The following is a 16,950-nucleotide window of genomic DNA, read 5'->3' on the forward strand; positions in this document are numbered from 1 at the left end:
CGAAGGAGAAATTAGAAATGCATTAGAAATGGATTATCTAGGATTACATGTAGCTTTTCCAAGGTTACACGTGGATTAAATGTAGTTGTATTTAAATAAACTAGGATTACAAGTGTATTATATGGGGTTACAAGTGAATTATATGAGATTACAAGTAGATAACTCATTATTATATGCAAGTGAATTATATAAGATGACAATTGGATCACTTGGAATTACAGGTAGAAAACCTAGGATTACAAGTGGATTATATGTGTTTATGAGTAGATTTTTGGGATTAAAAGTGCAATATATAGGATTACAAGTGGATTATATGAGATTAAAAGTATATTACTCAGTATTATATACAACTGGAGTACATAATATTACAAGTGGATCACTTTGGATAACGAGTTCATTAAAATTGGATTAACTATGATTACAAGTAGATTATCCGGGATTATAATATAACAAGTAAATTATAAAAAATTGGATGTGGAGTACTTGGAAATAAAGGTGGATAAACTGTGATTATAAGCGGCTTACAAGTGGATTACCTAATTTTATACTGGATGATCCCATATTTCTTGGATTATAAATGAATGACCTCAGATTAAACGTTGATTACCTAGGAGTGAAAGTATATCACAGGTGGACTGATAATGATCAGACGTGGATTACCTAGAATTAGAAATTTTATACCTAAGATTACAAGTGGATATTTGGTGGTTTACAAGTAGATTACCATGAATTAAACTGGTTTATTTGGATGACTCGGGATACATTAGATTACCAGATGGAATAACCAAGAGGTCCAACGGGTTACCAGACGTGAAAAAGTGATAATGACGTAGATTAATAAAAAAAAAAATATTTCAAAAAATTTCCTGAAAAGAAAAGAATTCTTTTTTTTTGTTGACAAAAATATAAAAAAGGGAAGAAGAATGAGAAGGCAACTAACGAAATTCCCTTTTTTCTCTTTTTTATTTCATACGGATTTTTTATCATTTGTAAAAAAATACCAGCGTTTCGGTACTCATACAGCACCATTATCAAGGCAAAAAAAATGAAATAAATTGCCGAGCAGGCAGGAACAGCCACAAAACCATAATGCTGTCTCCCTGACATCCGAGAATCGAGTGAGGGTCAAATTGCAAACCTATCACAAACATACCTGATATATCCGGTGAGGGTCAAAAGGCAAACTGGTTATAAACATGCCTGAAATATCCATCATAAACACATCAGAAATAGGGAAAGTAAAAGAAAATCAAGATTTATAAAAAATGAGTGCTAAATATAATTAATCACACTAGCATAACTCTTGTTTAATTTGTCCAAATCAGTTTTTAAATTAATAGACAAATCTTCCTGTTTTCTAAAGTAAAGCATTTACATAAAATCTCCTTTTCTCTCATTACTTTCACTATGCAAAATTTCAACATTATCGCAATCAAAATCATGGTCAAAATCCATAAATTGCAATAAATTACAATTAATCTTATAGACACACTTCCATTTTCAAAATTATTCAAACTATCCCTGCAAAAAGTTATTATTGAATCCATTTTAAATGGCGTACAAAAAATAGTTTGAATCTTTAAATTTTTCAATACAAATTCAATAGTTTTTTAAATTCGACCAAAAAATGGAAGAACAAAAGTATTAAAAGAACTATACTCCTTTAATTCTTCCTGTTTATCAACCAACAAAATATTACTTTGATTTTAATTTGTTCAATTCTAATTTGTTTCTCAATTAAATAACTTTTGTAGGTAATGATTGAAAAAAGGCTATTCCTAACAATAATCAAATTACCCTTGTGAAATGAAATATGGGATTATTGGGGTTATCATTATTATTGGGGTTATCATCAACATACCGAAAATAAAAAGACCAAGCAAAGCTAACTTTTTTAAGGCAAACACCTCCAAATCTTCCATAAAAATTTCCGCTAAAATCGGACAAATAACTGAACCAATAGGAGTACCAAACTTTTGCTCATAAAAAGATCCATTGAATTTAAAAACAAGTTGAGATCATAATAAAAACTATACATTCGATAAATTCTTCTTGATATAATCGAGTACGTGTTTTTTAATATTGTCCTATCTCTTTACTCGGAAACATTGCAACATCATTCAAAGAAATCATTACATAGTTATCCAGAAACGTGTTTGAATAATAATTTTGTTAAATTCTCAGCTTTTTTTAATATTCTATTTTGAAGTTGTGATAGAGTATTTGAAAATTAAATTAAAGTTTGGTTCCAAAAATTTATTCGGAGTAGTAATATTTAAAATAAATATTCTCAAAGGATAGCCATCTTTGTGAATCTTTCTCAAACCATAACATCTGACAAGAACTGTGTCTTCAGTATTAATATCAGTCCACCTTATATCTTTTCCTCAAAGTGCTTTCTTTCTCCAATTGTTAAGCATCTTGAAAGAGTCTCTTTTTAATGTTTTAACGGATTTTCATTTGATAAATTAAAATTATCATTATTATAAAGTAAATTCTCCATAACCATACATAATCAGATTTTTTCATACAAACAGTATTGCCTTTATCAGCATTCATGCAAATTATATCAGTATTGTTTTTAAGAAAACTTTTCGTTATCAGGACATCTTTAGAAATTTTACGATCAATATTACTAATGTGCAGACAATTTTTATCAATGAAGCATTTTGACAAGTGTAACGCCTTATTTCGGAAATCTTGCTGATCCAATATTGGAATTTCGTGTATACTTGATTCGATGTCTTTGACTATTTCCATCATTTTTTTCGACCTACTTTTTATCACACGGTTACTAAAACCTTGACCTAATGTGAGAATATCTATAACTATCTGTTATATCCTTAATGAGAAAGTTTAAAACAATGATAAAAAACATGAGAACAAACTTTCTATTTTTATTGATCAGCGCTATGACATTCAAAAGCAAAATTTAAATTTGCATAGACTCTTTGAAGAAGGAGATAGGAATTTTCGGTTTGTAAATTTGACAGATATTCAAATTTATTATTTAGTTATAGATATATATTAAATGAAAATCCTATAAAACAATTAGAAAGAGACATTTTCAAGATGCTTGGCAATTGGAGAAAGAAATGTCTTTTAGAAAAAGATATAAGATGGACTGATATTAATACTGAAGACACAGTTCTTGCCAGATGTTATGGTTTGAGAAAGATTCACAAAGATGGCTATCCTTTGAGAATATTTATTTTGTGTTCTTTTTTATTAACATTAAACTTTTGTAATTGAGAAAGATTACACAAAATGACTAAAAATGGGTGAAATAGGTGACAAATTTCCAAACAGATACATAAAGATATGTAGGTAACAATCTGTGATTAGGGAGCAAATAATAAATGTCCAAAAAGCATAATACTCGATATTTGATTTGTAATTACCCACTTTGAAATAATAAAAAAAATTTTTATTTAAAAATTTAAAATAGTTTATAAAGTTTCAATTAGGCGTTTCTATTTGCTTAACTACTAAGGCGCTCGAATGGATACAGTTCATTTTTCAAATTTAATATCTGTACATTTTCTAATTTTGAGCAGGTTTAGAACCATCTTGTAAAAATAATACAAATTCGTTTCATTTTTGGTTAAAAAAGACTTTTTTTCTTGAAAATGTAACTATTCCATTTATGGTCGAAAATTTATATTTTTTAGTTTATACTGATAAGCTGTTGCATGATACGGTAAAAAACAGTTTTAAAATAAAGCCATAAACATTGAAAAATATTAATGGTTTCGGAAGTTATTGAACATTTAAGAAAACATTGAAATTTATACTTTTTTGCAATATTTATTTTAAAAAATCGAGAGCAATAAACACTTTAAAGAGAATTTTTTTAAATTTAGACATAATTAAAATTAATGGAACTTAATCAGTCATCAAAAAAGAGGTAAACGAAGACTTTTAGTGCCCCCTGTGCTTTGTAAAAAATAAAGTTTTATGCTTGAAGTTTAATTGTTTTAATTGAGAATTCAAGTATTAGGTAGTAAATTAAATTTTTCCTTGTTCAAAATTGCCTTCTAGAGAATTTGTCATTTTAGTTTGAAAATTCAACTATTTGGCTGAAAATAATACTATTACATTTGTTGGTAAATAATATTGGTCTCTAATATATCAAGACGGATTGAAATTTTCTTTTTTAATTAGAGAAGTGTCACATGATAAAAAATCTATGCGAACCTTCTTCCTATCCAACAGTTTGTGAAGTTAGTGCAAATCCCCCCGCCCACAACATTTTAGGGTGTCTCGTAATTCGTCGAAGTTTCCACGTTATAAATAATTAAGACAAACATGTTTCAATTATACTATTTGTTAATTTAATTTACTATGCGAGAAACCCTTTTGCATATAATAAGAAAATTTAATTTTTTAGATTGGAAATGATGTTTGAGAGAGCAGAACAGAGGTCCCAGGAATTGGAAAACAGTTATGCTCTATTGGATCGCTGGAAGAATAAAAGCGACGAGCTCTTGTATTCAATGATCCCTCAAACTGTTGCTGACCGCCTACGAGCTGGAGAAAGTCCCTTGAGCACTTGTGAGGTGATACGATTTTTATTTTCAGGTTGTCTTAACACCGGGCAAAAGCCATTATAGTTGCGGTCTGGCATCTGCCTTTTGTACTTTCTACCAAGCAAGAAAAGTGAGGAAAAATGAGAGAAAATTAGGAAGTAGAGAAAGTGAGAGGAGGGGCAGAAGGTTATGTGAGCAGAAATTAGGAAATGTCGAAAATTAAGAAGAGGAGAAATACGGGAATTGAGGGGAAACGAGAGGAGGGCAACGAAGGAAATTAGGGAAATTAAGAGCAGAAGAATTAGGGGAACTATTAGAAGTGGAGACAAATAGAGGAACTATGAGGAATAAGGAGAGGTGTTGTAGGGAAAGTAAGAGGAAATTAGGAAAAGTGAGGCGAGGAAAGAAGAAGTCGTTAAGAGAAATGAGGGTAGAAGTGGAAGTAAAATGAAACAAAGGGCACGTAAGCAAGCAAAAGTAAGAGATGGAGTAAAAAGAATTTAGGGAAATTTAGTGGAGGAAAAGTAGTGCAAATGCGAAGAAATAAAGTAAAAAGGAATTCGGGGAAGTGAATGGAGAAGTAAATGAAGTAAGAGGAAGTGAGTAGAGAATTAAGTGAATTAGGGGAAGTGAGGGTGCGTTAATAGGGCAAGTGAAGGGAAATTTGGGGAACATGGTCTAATAAGGGTAGAGGGAGTAGGGCAGATAAGGCGGAATGAGAGTAGGGTATATAGTGTAAGTGAGGGGAAATTATGGGAAATAAAGGGAAATTAAATTTGGAAAATTAGATTTGATGAGAAAAAGAAAGTAGGGAAAATAGAGGGAGAAGCATTAGGAGAAATGAGGCGAGAAAAACTAGAAAAATGAGAGAAATTTAAGGGAAGTAATGTGAGAGGAAATAAGTGAAGGGGAAGTAGTTATAGCAAGGGAATTGAGGAAAGAAGTAAGAGAATTGAAGGAAAATAGGGGAAGTAGGGAACGTGGAGAGGGGAATGAAGAAGAGCAAGGAAAAATTAGGGAAAGGGAAGTAGGAAAAGTGAGAGTAGTTGCATGGTAAGGAAAAGGGAGAGTGAAAGGAAATAATGGGAGGGGTAGTAGAGGTAAATGATAAGTGGAGAAGTAGGAGAAGTGAGCGGGAATGAGGGAAGGCAGGAGAAATGATTTGAAATAATGGTGAGTATGAAAAGAGAAGTGAAGTCTGGGGATAGGATGTAAGGAAAGGGAAGTGACAGCTGGGGAAGCAAAGAGAGGAGAAACCCTTTTTTGCGCGAGGCGCATACTTTGTCTGTTTTTTTTTCTATTTGATGTATTATCAAATATTAATTTCTCATTGAAAATCTAAATGAAGGTATTTTCTCGTATTATTTACATTGAATTTCTTGAATTTTATCGTACTTATTTTAATTCAATGTATCAACTTTCAGTCTTTTGAGTCGATAACAGTTATTTTCTGCGAGCTTTGTGAATTTGATTATTCGACGATCGAGGGTGCTATGGATATTGTTACATCAATGAATGCAGTGTATTCCTGTTTCGATTCTTTAATGGACAAGTTCAAAGTTTACAAGGTACATTTTTTCATTTATGTATTATTTTTAAAATTCACTTCAAAAGAAAAGCTTTCAAAAATATTATAGAATAATCACAAAGAATAATATATTACACGCCAAGTGGGTGACATCGTAAAAAGACCCTAGCTCCTTGGCAAATACCATATTTTTATAACAAATGCATTATTTTAGACGGTTCTGGTAATTTCTTGGAATTGACGGCTTAATTTCTGTGCATATGTGGGAGGTTTAGAAAATTCACTTTCATTTCAATATGAATTTAGGACATTTTTGAAAATTCATTGTAAATTTATAAGTCACCAAAAATGTTGAGGGGGTCTTATTGTATGATGACGAAGATCAAATTCTTTCTTTTCTTACTATTTTTGCACGTGAAGTTATTTTTGTTTTAGTTTTAGAAACTTAAATAAGACTAATTGATTGGTTTCTACTATAAAAAAGTAAAATATTTAAATTTAGGTTAGAAAAGAAACAACTGTTTCCTCGGAAAATGGTTCCCCCTTTGGTAATTGGTTCCGTTACTTTTGAAAATGTTGTTTACCAACGATTTTTGAAAATTTGCTATGGCTTTCAAATTTATTGGAAATTTTCAATATATTTGGAATTATTAAGTATGTTCGTATTTTTGGAAATCCACGTAAATTCTGTACAACCTGACAAACAATCTTTCAACATGATCGTTTGATGATTTTCATTATTCACCTTTGACGTCATATCGTATTGCCTAGGGACTCAAAAGTAGAACTCTAGCCCCACTTCATGGATAATATCAAGGACTGAAATCGTGCATGAGTGATGAAAACTCGATTTAATTTCATAAATGTAATACATTGCACTTATGTTAGATGAACGTTGATGAAATAAAAAAATGAATATGCACTTTATTTTCAAAGGTGGAAACGGTTGGGAAGGTTTATATGGCAGCTAGCGGAGCTCCAGATAGAACAAAAGATCATGCGAAAAATGCTGCAGACGTTTCTCTTGAACTCCTCAGGAATGTTCGTTCTATTAAACTTCCTTCTGGCTTGGACATTCACATACGTATAGGTATGAATATTTTAGGATCTTAAAATCATCCCTAACCATGGATTTAGTACAAATACAGTAAATTTCCGCCTATTTGAACAGCCTTGAAAAGTACGCGTTCGACAATTGAAAAGCTAAGGGGGCCCACCTCTACCTCAACCCTCATATTATTTTTGTCGAGCAACGTTCGTTGGTTGCCCCGGAATTGTATCGATGAGAGCGGTATAAATAATTTTTTGAATTCACATGTGCCGCAAAGCATATACCTATTTGAATTCAATAAATACTGTCAATAATAATAATAATACCGATGAATACTTAAAACCAATTTTCGCTTTTAAAAAATTAATAAAATTAATGCAAGAACTAGCTAATTGCTTTTAATAATGTATTTTTAATGTAATATTATATATTATTATATTATATTATTATATATTATATACCTACATACATACATACAGATTATTCTTTTTCATTTTAAATGGGTCCTCGCTTGTCGGCGCATTTGCAGTTGAAAAATTCGCTTTTCATACGCGAATTTCTGCATCATGCATGGTAGTGTTTTTCAAGTATTTTTATTGATGGACGACGAGATAAATATAACATTTTCTTAAAATAGTACAATTTTCCAACTGAAATTCATTAGAATAGAATAAAAAAGAGACTCACATATTTCGCAGAATAATAAATTATGTAGTATGACGTCGCGGTCAAATTAGAATAAGTGAAAATATCTGGAGGATTAGCATACTTCTTGACATAGGATACACTAACCTGAAATTTTTTATATATTATTTTATTTCGTAACACTGAAAAGTCCTCAATTGACAAAAGAATGGAACATGACTGAGATAATACATTCTATACTTCAGCAATATATAACTATTTTTATATTTATGACTTACTTTTACGTCTAGCATGTTTTTTTAAAAGGACATATGACGTGTCTTAATGACGCTACCTTGAAATATAGAATTTAAACCAACGAGGACTTCTGTCCTCTTTTTTAATTGGTCAGCCACTGATCCGGGCGTGAGCGTACAGCTCGCACAGGGACCGTGGTGGGAGGTGACGGAACAGCGCAATTTCAAAAACGGCACGTATAGGGAATTTCAAATCAGTGAACTATCGAAGGATCCCGTTCATTTTTCGAAACGAATCAAAATTAAGAAAGATAAAATTTCAGAATGGGTTATAATACATAATGGTAAAACTTAGGAATACCAAAAAGTCGGAAAGAGGAATGAATCAGAAATCCAAAACTCTGGTATTTATTCGGAAACCAAAAAAGCGGAATGGGAAAAATTTCGGAAACGTTAAAATTAGGAGAGTGAACAATTAGAAAAAAGTAAATATACGAAGAGGAAAAATTCGGAATAGTAAATAAATGTACGTATTAGCAGGCGTATCATTTTTTATTTATGATAGCAAACAAATATTTATCACATCAAATTTAAATATCATATCATAATAAATTTATGTCATCCGTCATTTTAAATTTTTCACGAAAGAATAATTATTTTGGGACCCGTTCATGTTTTGGATAGGATAAAAATTAAGAAAGGTAAAATTTCAGAATGGGTTTTAAAATATAATGGTAAAACTTAGGAATACTAAAAAGTCGGAAAGAGGAATAAATCATAAATCCAAAACTCTGAATGGTATCTGTTCGGAAACCAAAGAAGCGAAATGGGTAAAAATTCGGAAAAGTTAAAATTAGGAGGGTGAACAATTTGGAATAAATAAATATTCCGAGAGGAAAAATTCGGAATAGCAAATAAATGCGATGTGGGTAAAAATTCGGAAGCGCTAAAATTTGGATGGTGAAATATTAGGAATAAGTAAATATACGGAGAGGAAAAAGTCGGAAAAATAGAAAAATTCGAAATAGCAAATAACTGGACGTATTAGCAGGTGTATAATTTTTTATTTATGGTAGCAAACAAATATTTATCACAGCAAATTTAAATATCATATCATAATAAATTTATGTTGTACGTTCAATTTTTTTTTAAATTTATATAATGATAAAAAATAATTATTCTTTCGTGAAAAATTTGAAATGACGGATAGCATAAATTTATTATAATATGATATTTAAATTTACTGTTATAAATATTTGTTAGCTACCATAAATAAAAAATTATAGACCTGCTAATAGGTACATTTATTTAATATTCCGAATTTTTCTACTTTCCAAATTTTTCTTCTCTGCATATTTAGTTATTCCTAATTGTTTACTCTCCTAATTTTAGCGTTTCCGAATTTTTACCTATTTAGCCCCTTTGGTTTCCGAATAAATACCATTTAGAGTTTCGAATTTCTGGTTTATTTCTCTTGCCGACTTTTTAGTATTCCTAAGTTTTACTATTATTAATTATAACCCTTTCGCGCTTCGCACTCATTTTTGTACGTTTAAAGCGTACACTTTAAATACAATTTTTAAGATATCATAAATATTATAACTTAAATCGAAAATTGTGATTTAAACTTCTGAGGAATAGCAGCCATAAATTATAACTGAAATTTTGTTCGATTTTCTTTTAAAGAAGGTTCTCAAAGCACCTACGCGGCTTTGACGATTACATTTCCATGATGAAACTCGCGTTTCGCACTCGTAACTTTGTGTGAAATTGAAAAACTTCATCAAAATAATTTGTAAATCTTGTAGAAATCTACTAAAACAGACAAACGTACAGACATGCATACATACATACATACATACATACATACTTACATACATACATACATACATACAAACATACATACATACATACATACATACATACATACAGAGGAAAGACAGACAAATATACGGACAGTCAGGCACCGTCAGAATTGTATGATTTTCGGATTCTGTGAGTGCCGAAACGTAAAAATGCGTGAAAAACCAAAGATAAAAAATTTGGACGTTTACTTTACACTATGATGAATGAGAATGTAAAAATCATAACTATTTCTACAATACATTTATATAGAAAAAATTAGTTTACGAAGATATTAACAAAATAGGGCAAAAATGGACCGAATCCCATGCATTTGGTCCCTTGTTTTCCCCTCAGAAATTAACAAAGTGAAGTTAGCTGCTGGTTGAAGTAAAAATACCTAATAGCCAATCTTTAAAATAAGTGGAAGTTCACTGTGATTTATTTTCATTATAATAAATTAAGCATGTGACATCATTTTTGAATAATGATGATTCAGTCGGTCTTTTCCATACTATTACATTTTATTTTGAAGATTTAAAAATCAAAACAGATTGAAAAGTGATAAAGAAGTCATTTTTATACACGGAGAAAAATGGATGTTCAAAGGTAAATGTTTAATGTAAACGATAGTACTGCGAAGCAGACAGATATTAACATGTAACATCTGCCATACTTTCTAGATTTTAGGGTTACAAAACTTTTTATATTAAACTGAAGCTTCAGAGATGTCGGACTGAAATATTTAAAATGTGGCAAAGGGGGTGGGGATCAAGGGGGAGTAGTAGAATAATTGAAGAGAGGGAAAGTATAAGAAGTATGGACAGGGAAAGTAGGGGAAGCAAGTCAAAATGAGGAAAGGGAAAGTAGGAAACGTGAGAGAAAATAAACAGAGAGAGGTAGGGGATTTAAGGGAAAATTTGGGATGGAGAAGTATTTTAAGTGAGGGCAGAGGCAGTAGGGGAAGTGAACGAAAATAAGGGAAGGTAAGGGAAATTAATAGAAATAAGGGTGAATGAGGGAGGGGAAGTGAAGGCTGAGAATGTGCAGCAAAAGTGCAGGAGAAGTGCAGGCGTGCAGGCGTGCAGGCGTGCAGGAAAGCACCATACTTCTATCGACCACTTGTTGAATATTAATACTTTAGTCAAAGGATAGAAATAAGAATGCAAATTTTGTGGATAGAGTGAAATAATTGATAAAATATTCTTTTCTCTTCAGGAAAACCTGCGAGATCTACAGAACCTAACCTTTAACATCTAGATGACTCTCATATACACCAGACTATCGTTTTCAGTCCGGTGTCGGGGGTTGCCTTTAAATAACTTTGGACTGATTGAGGGGGAGGTGGATCGAAACTTAAACAGTCAAAGTTGCCTGAACCATTTCCAATTGCAATTTATGGCATTGCGCAATATATTTTACTGAGTACTCGCGCACTGCGGCCCTTCGGAGATGAAAGTCACAACCGCTCTCACCCTCCTCTCCTGAAAAACCGCATAGGCCAGCAGTTCTAGGAAGGCCGAGAATGAGGGGGGGGGGGTCTGAAAACAAGAGTTTGGTAGTTAAACATTAAATATGTTAAGCCTAAATATCTAGATTATAAGTGTGAATATCCACTTTTCTCCGTATAGTAATTGGTGGAATTTGGCCTTCACAAAACATCTACTTTTAAGGAACCTTTTTTAGTATGTCTGTCATTCAGCTTGGATAGCCAGTATTTTCCCATAATCGGCCTCATAAAATACCTTTTTGTCCAGCGAAAAAAGGAAGAAAAGAAGGGAAGAATTTCTCAGGCTGTAAACGTGCTGCACGTGTAAATGAGTTTTCCTTATTGTAGGTATCCATTCTGGACCAGCAGTTGCTGGGGTTGTAGGGATTAAAGTACCCAGATATTGCTTTTTTGGCGACACTGTCAACACGGCTTCAAGAATGCAGACCTCGAGTTTGGTTTGTTTACCTTTTTCTAGATCCTAAACGATTCAATCGTAGAACTTAAAATAAAAATAGTACAAAATCTAGTTGTAGTATATGATTAAAACCTAATTTTTTTGGAAACTTACCCATCGGAATTTTTTTGGATTTATACTTTTCTCAGTAATAGGTCATTGCCAAGCTTTTAATATGCTAAGGTAAACCCCTCTCGAGAAAAAAGACTTTAAAAAATCCATGCACGTTACATGGACCGCGTTGGGAAAGTCTTTCAAATCCTACATATACCCGAATAAAAATGCTTCGGCTTGAGCTCGACTTGAATTGCCCCCAATCAAGACATGCTTAAGTCGAAAAGTTCGACTTCAGCATGTCTCAGTTTTGAAACGGAGCCAGACTTCAATTTATGGCTTGAAGACAAGTTTTTATGTCTTGAAGATATAAATTTATCTCTTGAGTCGAATTTCTATGACTCCAACACGTGCGATTTATAACTTCGAGCGTATAACTGCCCTAAAAAAAGGGTCATTCTTAAGTCATAAAAGCTAATCTTTGTTAATGGTTAAACGATCTCGTATATTTAGTTAGTTACAATTTTTATTTTTTGAAGAAAACTTTCAAGAGTTATACTCGTTCAGACCCACCGATTCTGAATTTTTTAATCAAACATAACTAATTTAATAATTACAAATTTTCCATCAATCAATTTTAATCTCATTTATGAGCCAAAAAAGGTTCGATAATCTCAGCCAAGACAAGGCTCGTCTTGAGTCAAGTTAACGTCATCTTAGCCAAGTCAAGGCTGGACTTAAGGCAAGTAAACGCCGTTTTACCTGTTGTGGCCATAAAAGTAAGACGAAGGCCTATGCCTCGACTCAGTTTTGAGACACAGCCAGACATCGATGCCTTGGAGACCAACTCAAGACATAACCAAGTCGAACTCAAGTCGAAGCATTTTTACTCGGGAGTTAGATCAGGCGGTAGCGCTCCGAGATTGTAACCGGAAAGTCCGGGCTCGATTCTGGTTTCCGCCATTTTCTTTTTATTTAAAAAAAATGAAATTTATCTGATTGCACTTGACTATTAGAGTTATTTAAATAAAAGTAAAGTATCCATTTTCAACTATTTTATTAACACAAAAAAAATTGTTTATGCAATTTATTTGTTTAAAAACATCACTCATTATTCTAATTTCAAAAATAAATATTATAGTAATAATACAAAATATCTTTTATTTATATTCTGTTAAATTAATATCAATACACGCATTTTATTTTATAGTATCTATTATCTAAAATAATAGAAAACAAATCAAGGACAATATTTTTGATAATTGATCAAAACTGATATCTCAACTTTAGGATTAATTACATTTTGGTACTATTATTACTACTATTACATTTTTCATCGAGAATTTTTTTATTGGAAAAGTCTAATATTATATTTTTCATGAAGAACTTTTCTTTTTTGGATTCTGATACAATTATTTTTACTCGAATATATCCATTTCTGGTGTTACATGCTACCATAACCTAAAATTGTTCAGAATTTTCTACAGGAAAAACTTTTCTGGGAGTAAAAGTGGTAAGAGTAGAAGAAATGGTTAAAATTAAATAATTTTGCCGCATTTAGATAAATTTAATAATCAATTGCAATAAAAAAATGTGAAGTAAAAAATAAGTTGAAGAAGCTAGCAGCAGGATATAAGCTAGGACAATGCGGTTAGAAACTAAAATGGATACCACCTGATCTAACGTGGAGTTGAAAGGCTGAAAAGTGCTTCTTATTACTTTAGCGTAATAGAAGTTTGGTAATCATTTCTTACTCAGAGATGTTTGAATTCAAACGAAATTCCGAAGTGTGTAGGTTAGGGTGGTCCAAAAATGCATGCAATTTTTTTCATGATAGAGGGAAAAGATCCTCCCCCCCCCCCCATTTTATTCCAAATCCGAAAAAAGAAATTCCATATATTTTTTTTTTATTTTAACAGGTGCCGTAGAGAATTATCCAATGAAGAATTTCATGTATCAGACATATAGGCTTGGCACCCCTAAAACACCCCCACGACTACCTAAAAACTACCCTGAAAACAAAAAATTGTAAATTCTTCATGAAATTGAGCTGTTGAACACCGTAATCTCGTATTTTTCTTACTTATAATTATCAGCATTTGCCGAGTGGAATATTTATTATCATTGGTTAATTAATTTTCAATCATTTAAACAAATGGAATTTGTTTGAATAATTTTTTTTTAAAGTTCTTTTTTTCTTCTGAAAATTAATACTATTAGTCTAGTGGAATATTAATTAACATTAGTACATTAATTTTCAGTCGTTCAAGCAAATGGAATTTGCTCAAATAATTTTTTTTTGATAATTAGTTTTTTCCTAAAAAATTATTACTATTGGTCTAGTTGAATATTTATTACCATTAGTTCATTTATTTTCAATTGTCTAAGCAAATGGAATTTGTTAAAATAATTTTTGTATAAAAAATTATTAATATTCCTTTAGTGGAATATTCAATAATATTGTTCGATTTATTTATTTTTTATTTTTGTATACAAATTATTATTACAAAAAAAATTTTCAAACAAATCGAATTTGTTTACATAATTAAAAATGAATGAACCAATAATGATAAGTATTTAACTAGAACCACATTAATTTTTTTTTTTTAATTCGAAACAAAAATATTTAAGCAAATTCCATTTGTTTAAATAATTGAAAATTAATACAAATAAATAGATATAAATAAAAAAAATAACTAAAAATTTTTTAAAAATTACACGACATCATTACTTATAATTTGTAGGGAAAAAAATAATTTAAACAAATTCTATTTGTTTGAACAATTAAAATTTAATGAACCAATGTTATTAAATACTCCATTAGACTTAGTCATAATTTTAAGGGGAAAAACTTACGAAAAAAATTATTTAAACAAATTCCATTTGTTTGAATAATTAAAAATTAATTAACCAATAATAATAAATGTTCCACTGGACTAATATTAATAATTTTAAGTGAAAAAAATACCAGAATACAGTGCTCAAAACGTCGATTTCATGAAGAATTAACATTTTTCGTTTTAAGGGTGGTTTTCAGGTACCAGTGGGTGTGTGTTGGGGATGTCAAACGCATATTCCTGATACATGAAATTCTTCATTGGATAATTGTCTACAAGCACCTATACTTTTCCGTTACATTTTTCCAAACCCTAAAAAATTATTCCAAAAACTCAAAAAAGTGATTTTCCCCATGCATTTTACAACGGAAACTTCATGTCAAAACCGGCACCTGTCTACATGAAAAAAAATAAAACAAACAAAAATTTAAGAATTTCTTTTTTCGGATTTGGAATTCAATCGGCGGGATCGTTTCCCTAAAAAAAAAGCGTTTCTGGCCCACCCTAGTGTAGGTTTCCCTTATAAGTGATTAAGTATATATTTTCCTATTAAATATCAAAAGAAATAATAAATTTTCATTACATTAATTTATAAAAAATATTCAGGGCTGCCACGGAATAATGTACAGGAATTTTTTTTTAACTGACTAAATTAAGCTAAAAAGGTACTAAAAACGACTAACTTTGAATACAAAATATGACTAAAAACAACAACATAACAATTCTACAGTTTAAAATTGAATTGTATCACATCAGACAAAATTAACTTTACTGGGAAATAATTAACAACAATTGTTTTTTTACAACTAAAGCAAAACCATTTTTCAGCGAATCCATAGCCTCATTTAAAACGTGTTTACTTTTCAAAATTAAATCTCGTGCAGTAAGCTTCATTTTTGGTTATATTTTTTTACTTGTATTTTTTTGTTTCAAAATTCGACACTAGAAGTTTTGTTCATTTTTAGGGATGATAAACTTACAGGGAGAAGAATAAAAAATTCAGGATTTACTGCCCTGGTGAAGAAGTTGTATGCAGTTTATATATAGCGGCTAAAAAATTCATATTTTTCATTTATTTTATACGCAATAATTTATCAAACAAACGAAAAATAGCATCGCCTTTTTACTACATATGAACTATATATACCTGTTTTACTGAAAGTATATTTAATTGGCATATATATAAATGAGATCCTCATTTCTTCCGCCTGAAAATTAAATTTTTTAATATTTAAAAGAATCTTAATCATTTCTTCGTTTAACTTTTCCTCCATATAACAATTGTCTGGTCTTTTTTGAAAATTTATATTTCGGGAAAAAAAAGGCTTCAGAACATATGCAAATTTTTCAGGATGATAAAATGATGACCTGATTTACATATAGATGGATACTCTAAATATTGAACATTATTTTACTCCCTAAGAGTTATTCTTCTGCGAAAATGAACAAAGCATCCAATGTGTCGGAGTAAGAAACGTAATTTTTTATATTTCCGCATTAAAAGTTGAAAAAGGGCTGAAAGTATAAAAAGTCTGACCAAAACTGAATCTTACAGGTAATTTTTAATTTAAAAATCTAGGAAAATAACATTTTTTAAACCTAAATCTATGAAAATTATGAAAAATAGTTATGTCCTAGTTGTTGTTAAAAGAGAATTTTCCTTTATTATTTCACAATCTTTGCACATGCTAAATGAATGTTTATAGATTGATGAATTCATCTAATATGAATGAATTCAGTTTTACATTGTAGAATTTAAAAATTGTCCTCATTCTATTAAGCAAATAATTTTCCTTAGTGCTTCTCTTATTACAATTTTCAAATCATAACAATTTTCTTTCATTTTTTTTCAAATTAAAGTCGTTTTATTTGTCAAGCCATCACAAATATTCATCTACATTTTTTATCGATCAGGATGTTCAAAAATTTTAATCTGAAAAGGCTTCGAAGGCAATCGAATCACTAAAATAAAATCCAGCAAAGTGGTCTAAAAAACGGAATTTCTTTATTTTTCATCCACTGATAATGAAAAAACATCTCTATAACAAAGAAAATTTGAATTTTTAATGAAAATGTCCTCATTTTTCTATTTATAAGAAGAAAAAAATTCTTTTTTTTACGTTTTGGAAAATTTAAGTTTATCAATAAATATAGGCAGAACCTAATAATTACCCCATCTTTCAGACTAATAGTATCATGCATAATGATTTTTCTAATTTTCTATATCCACTAATTATTTTTCAAGTATATATCTTCGATTATACATTTATCATAAATACCTT

At 30.5% G+C, this 16,950-nt stretch overlaps 1 protein-coding gene across 1 annotated transcript in view; it reads left to right on the forward strand.

Moving 5' to 3' along the window:
* LOC117170967 (soluble guanylate cyclase 89Db-like) overlaps positions 1–16,950 on the forward strand; it is a 154,223-nt gene that overhangs the window by 78,347 nt on the left and 58,926 nt on the right. The window contains exons 8-11 of the mRNA XM_033358009.1: positions 4,391–4,559; positions 5,954–6,097; positions 6,994–7,147; positions 11,669–11,778. Of these exons, the coding sequence (XP_033213900.1) occupies positions 4,391–4,559; positions 5,954–6,097; positions 6,994–7,147; positions 11,669–11,778 (577 nt within the window). The remainder of the gene's footprint in view (positions 1–4,390; positions 4,560–5,953; positions 6,098–6,993; positions 7,148–11,668; positions 11,779–16,950) is intronic.

Source organism: Belonocnema kinseyi, chromosome 4, assembly GCF_010883055.1.
Source record: "Belonocnema kinseyi isolate 2016_QV_RU_SX_M_011 chromosome 4, B_treatae_v1, whole genome shotgun sequence".
In the NCBI taxonomy this organism is placed as follows: Eukaryota; Metazoa; Arthropoda; class Insecta; order Hymenoptera; family Cynipidae; genus Belonocnema; species Belonocnema kinseyi.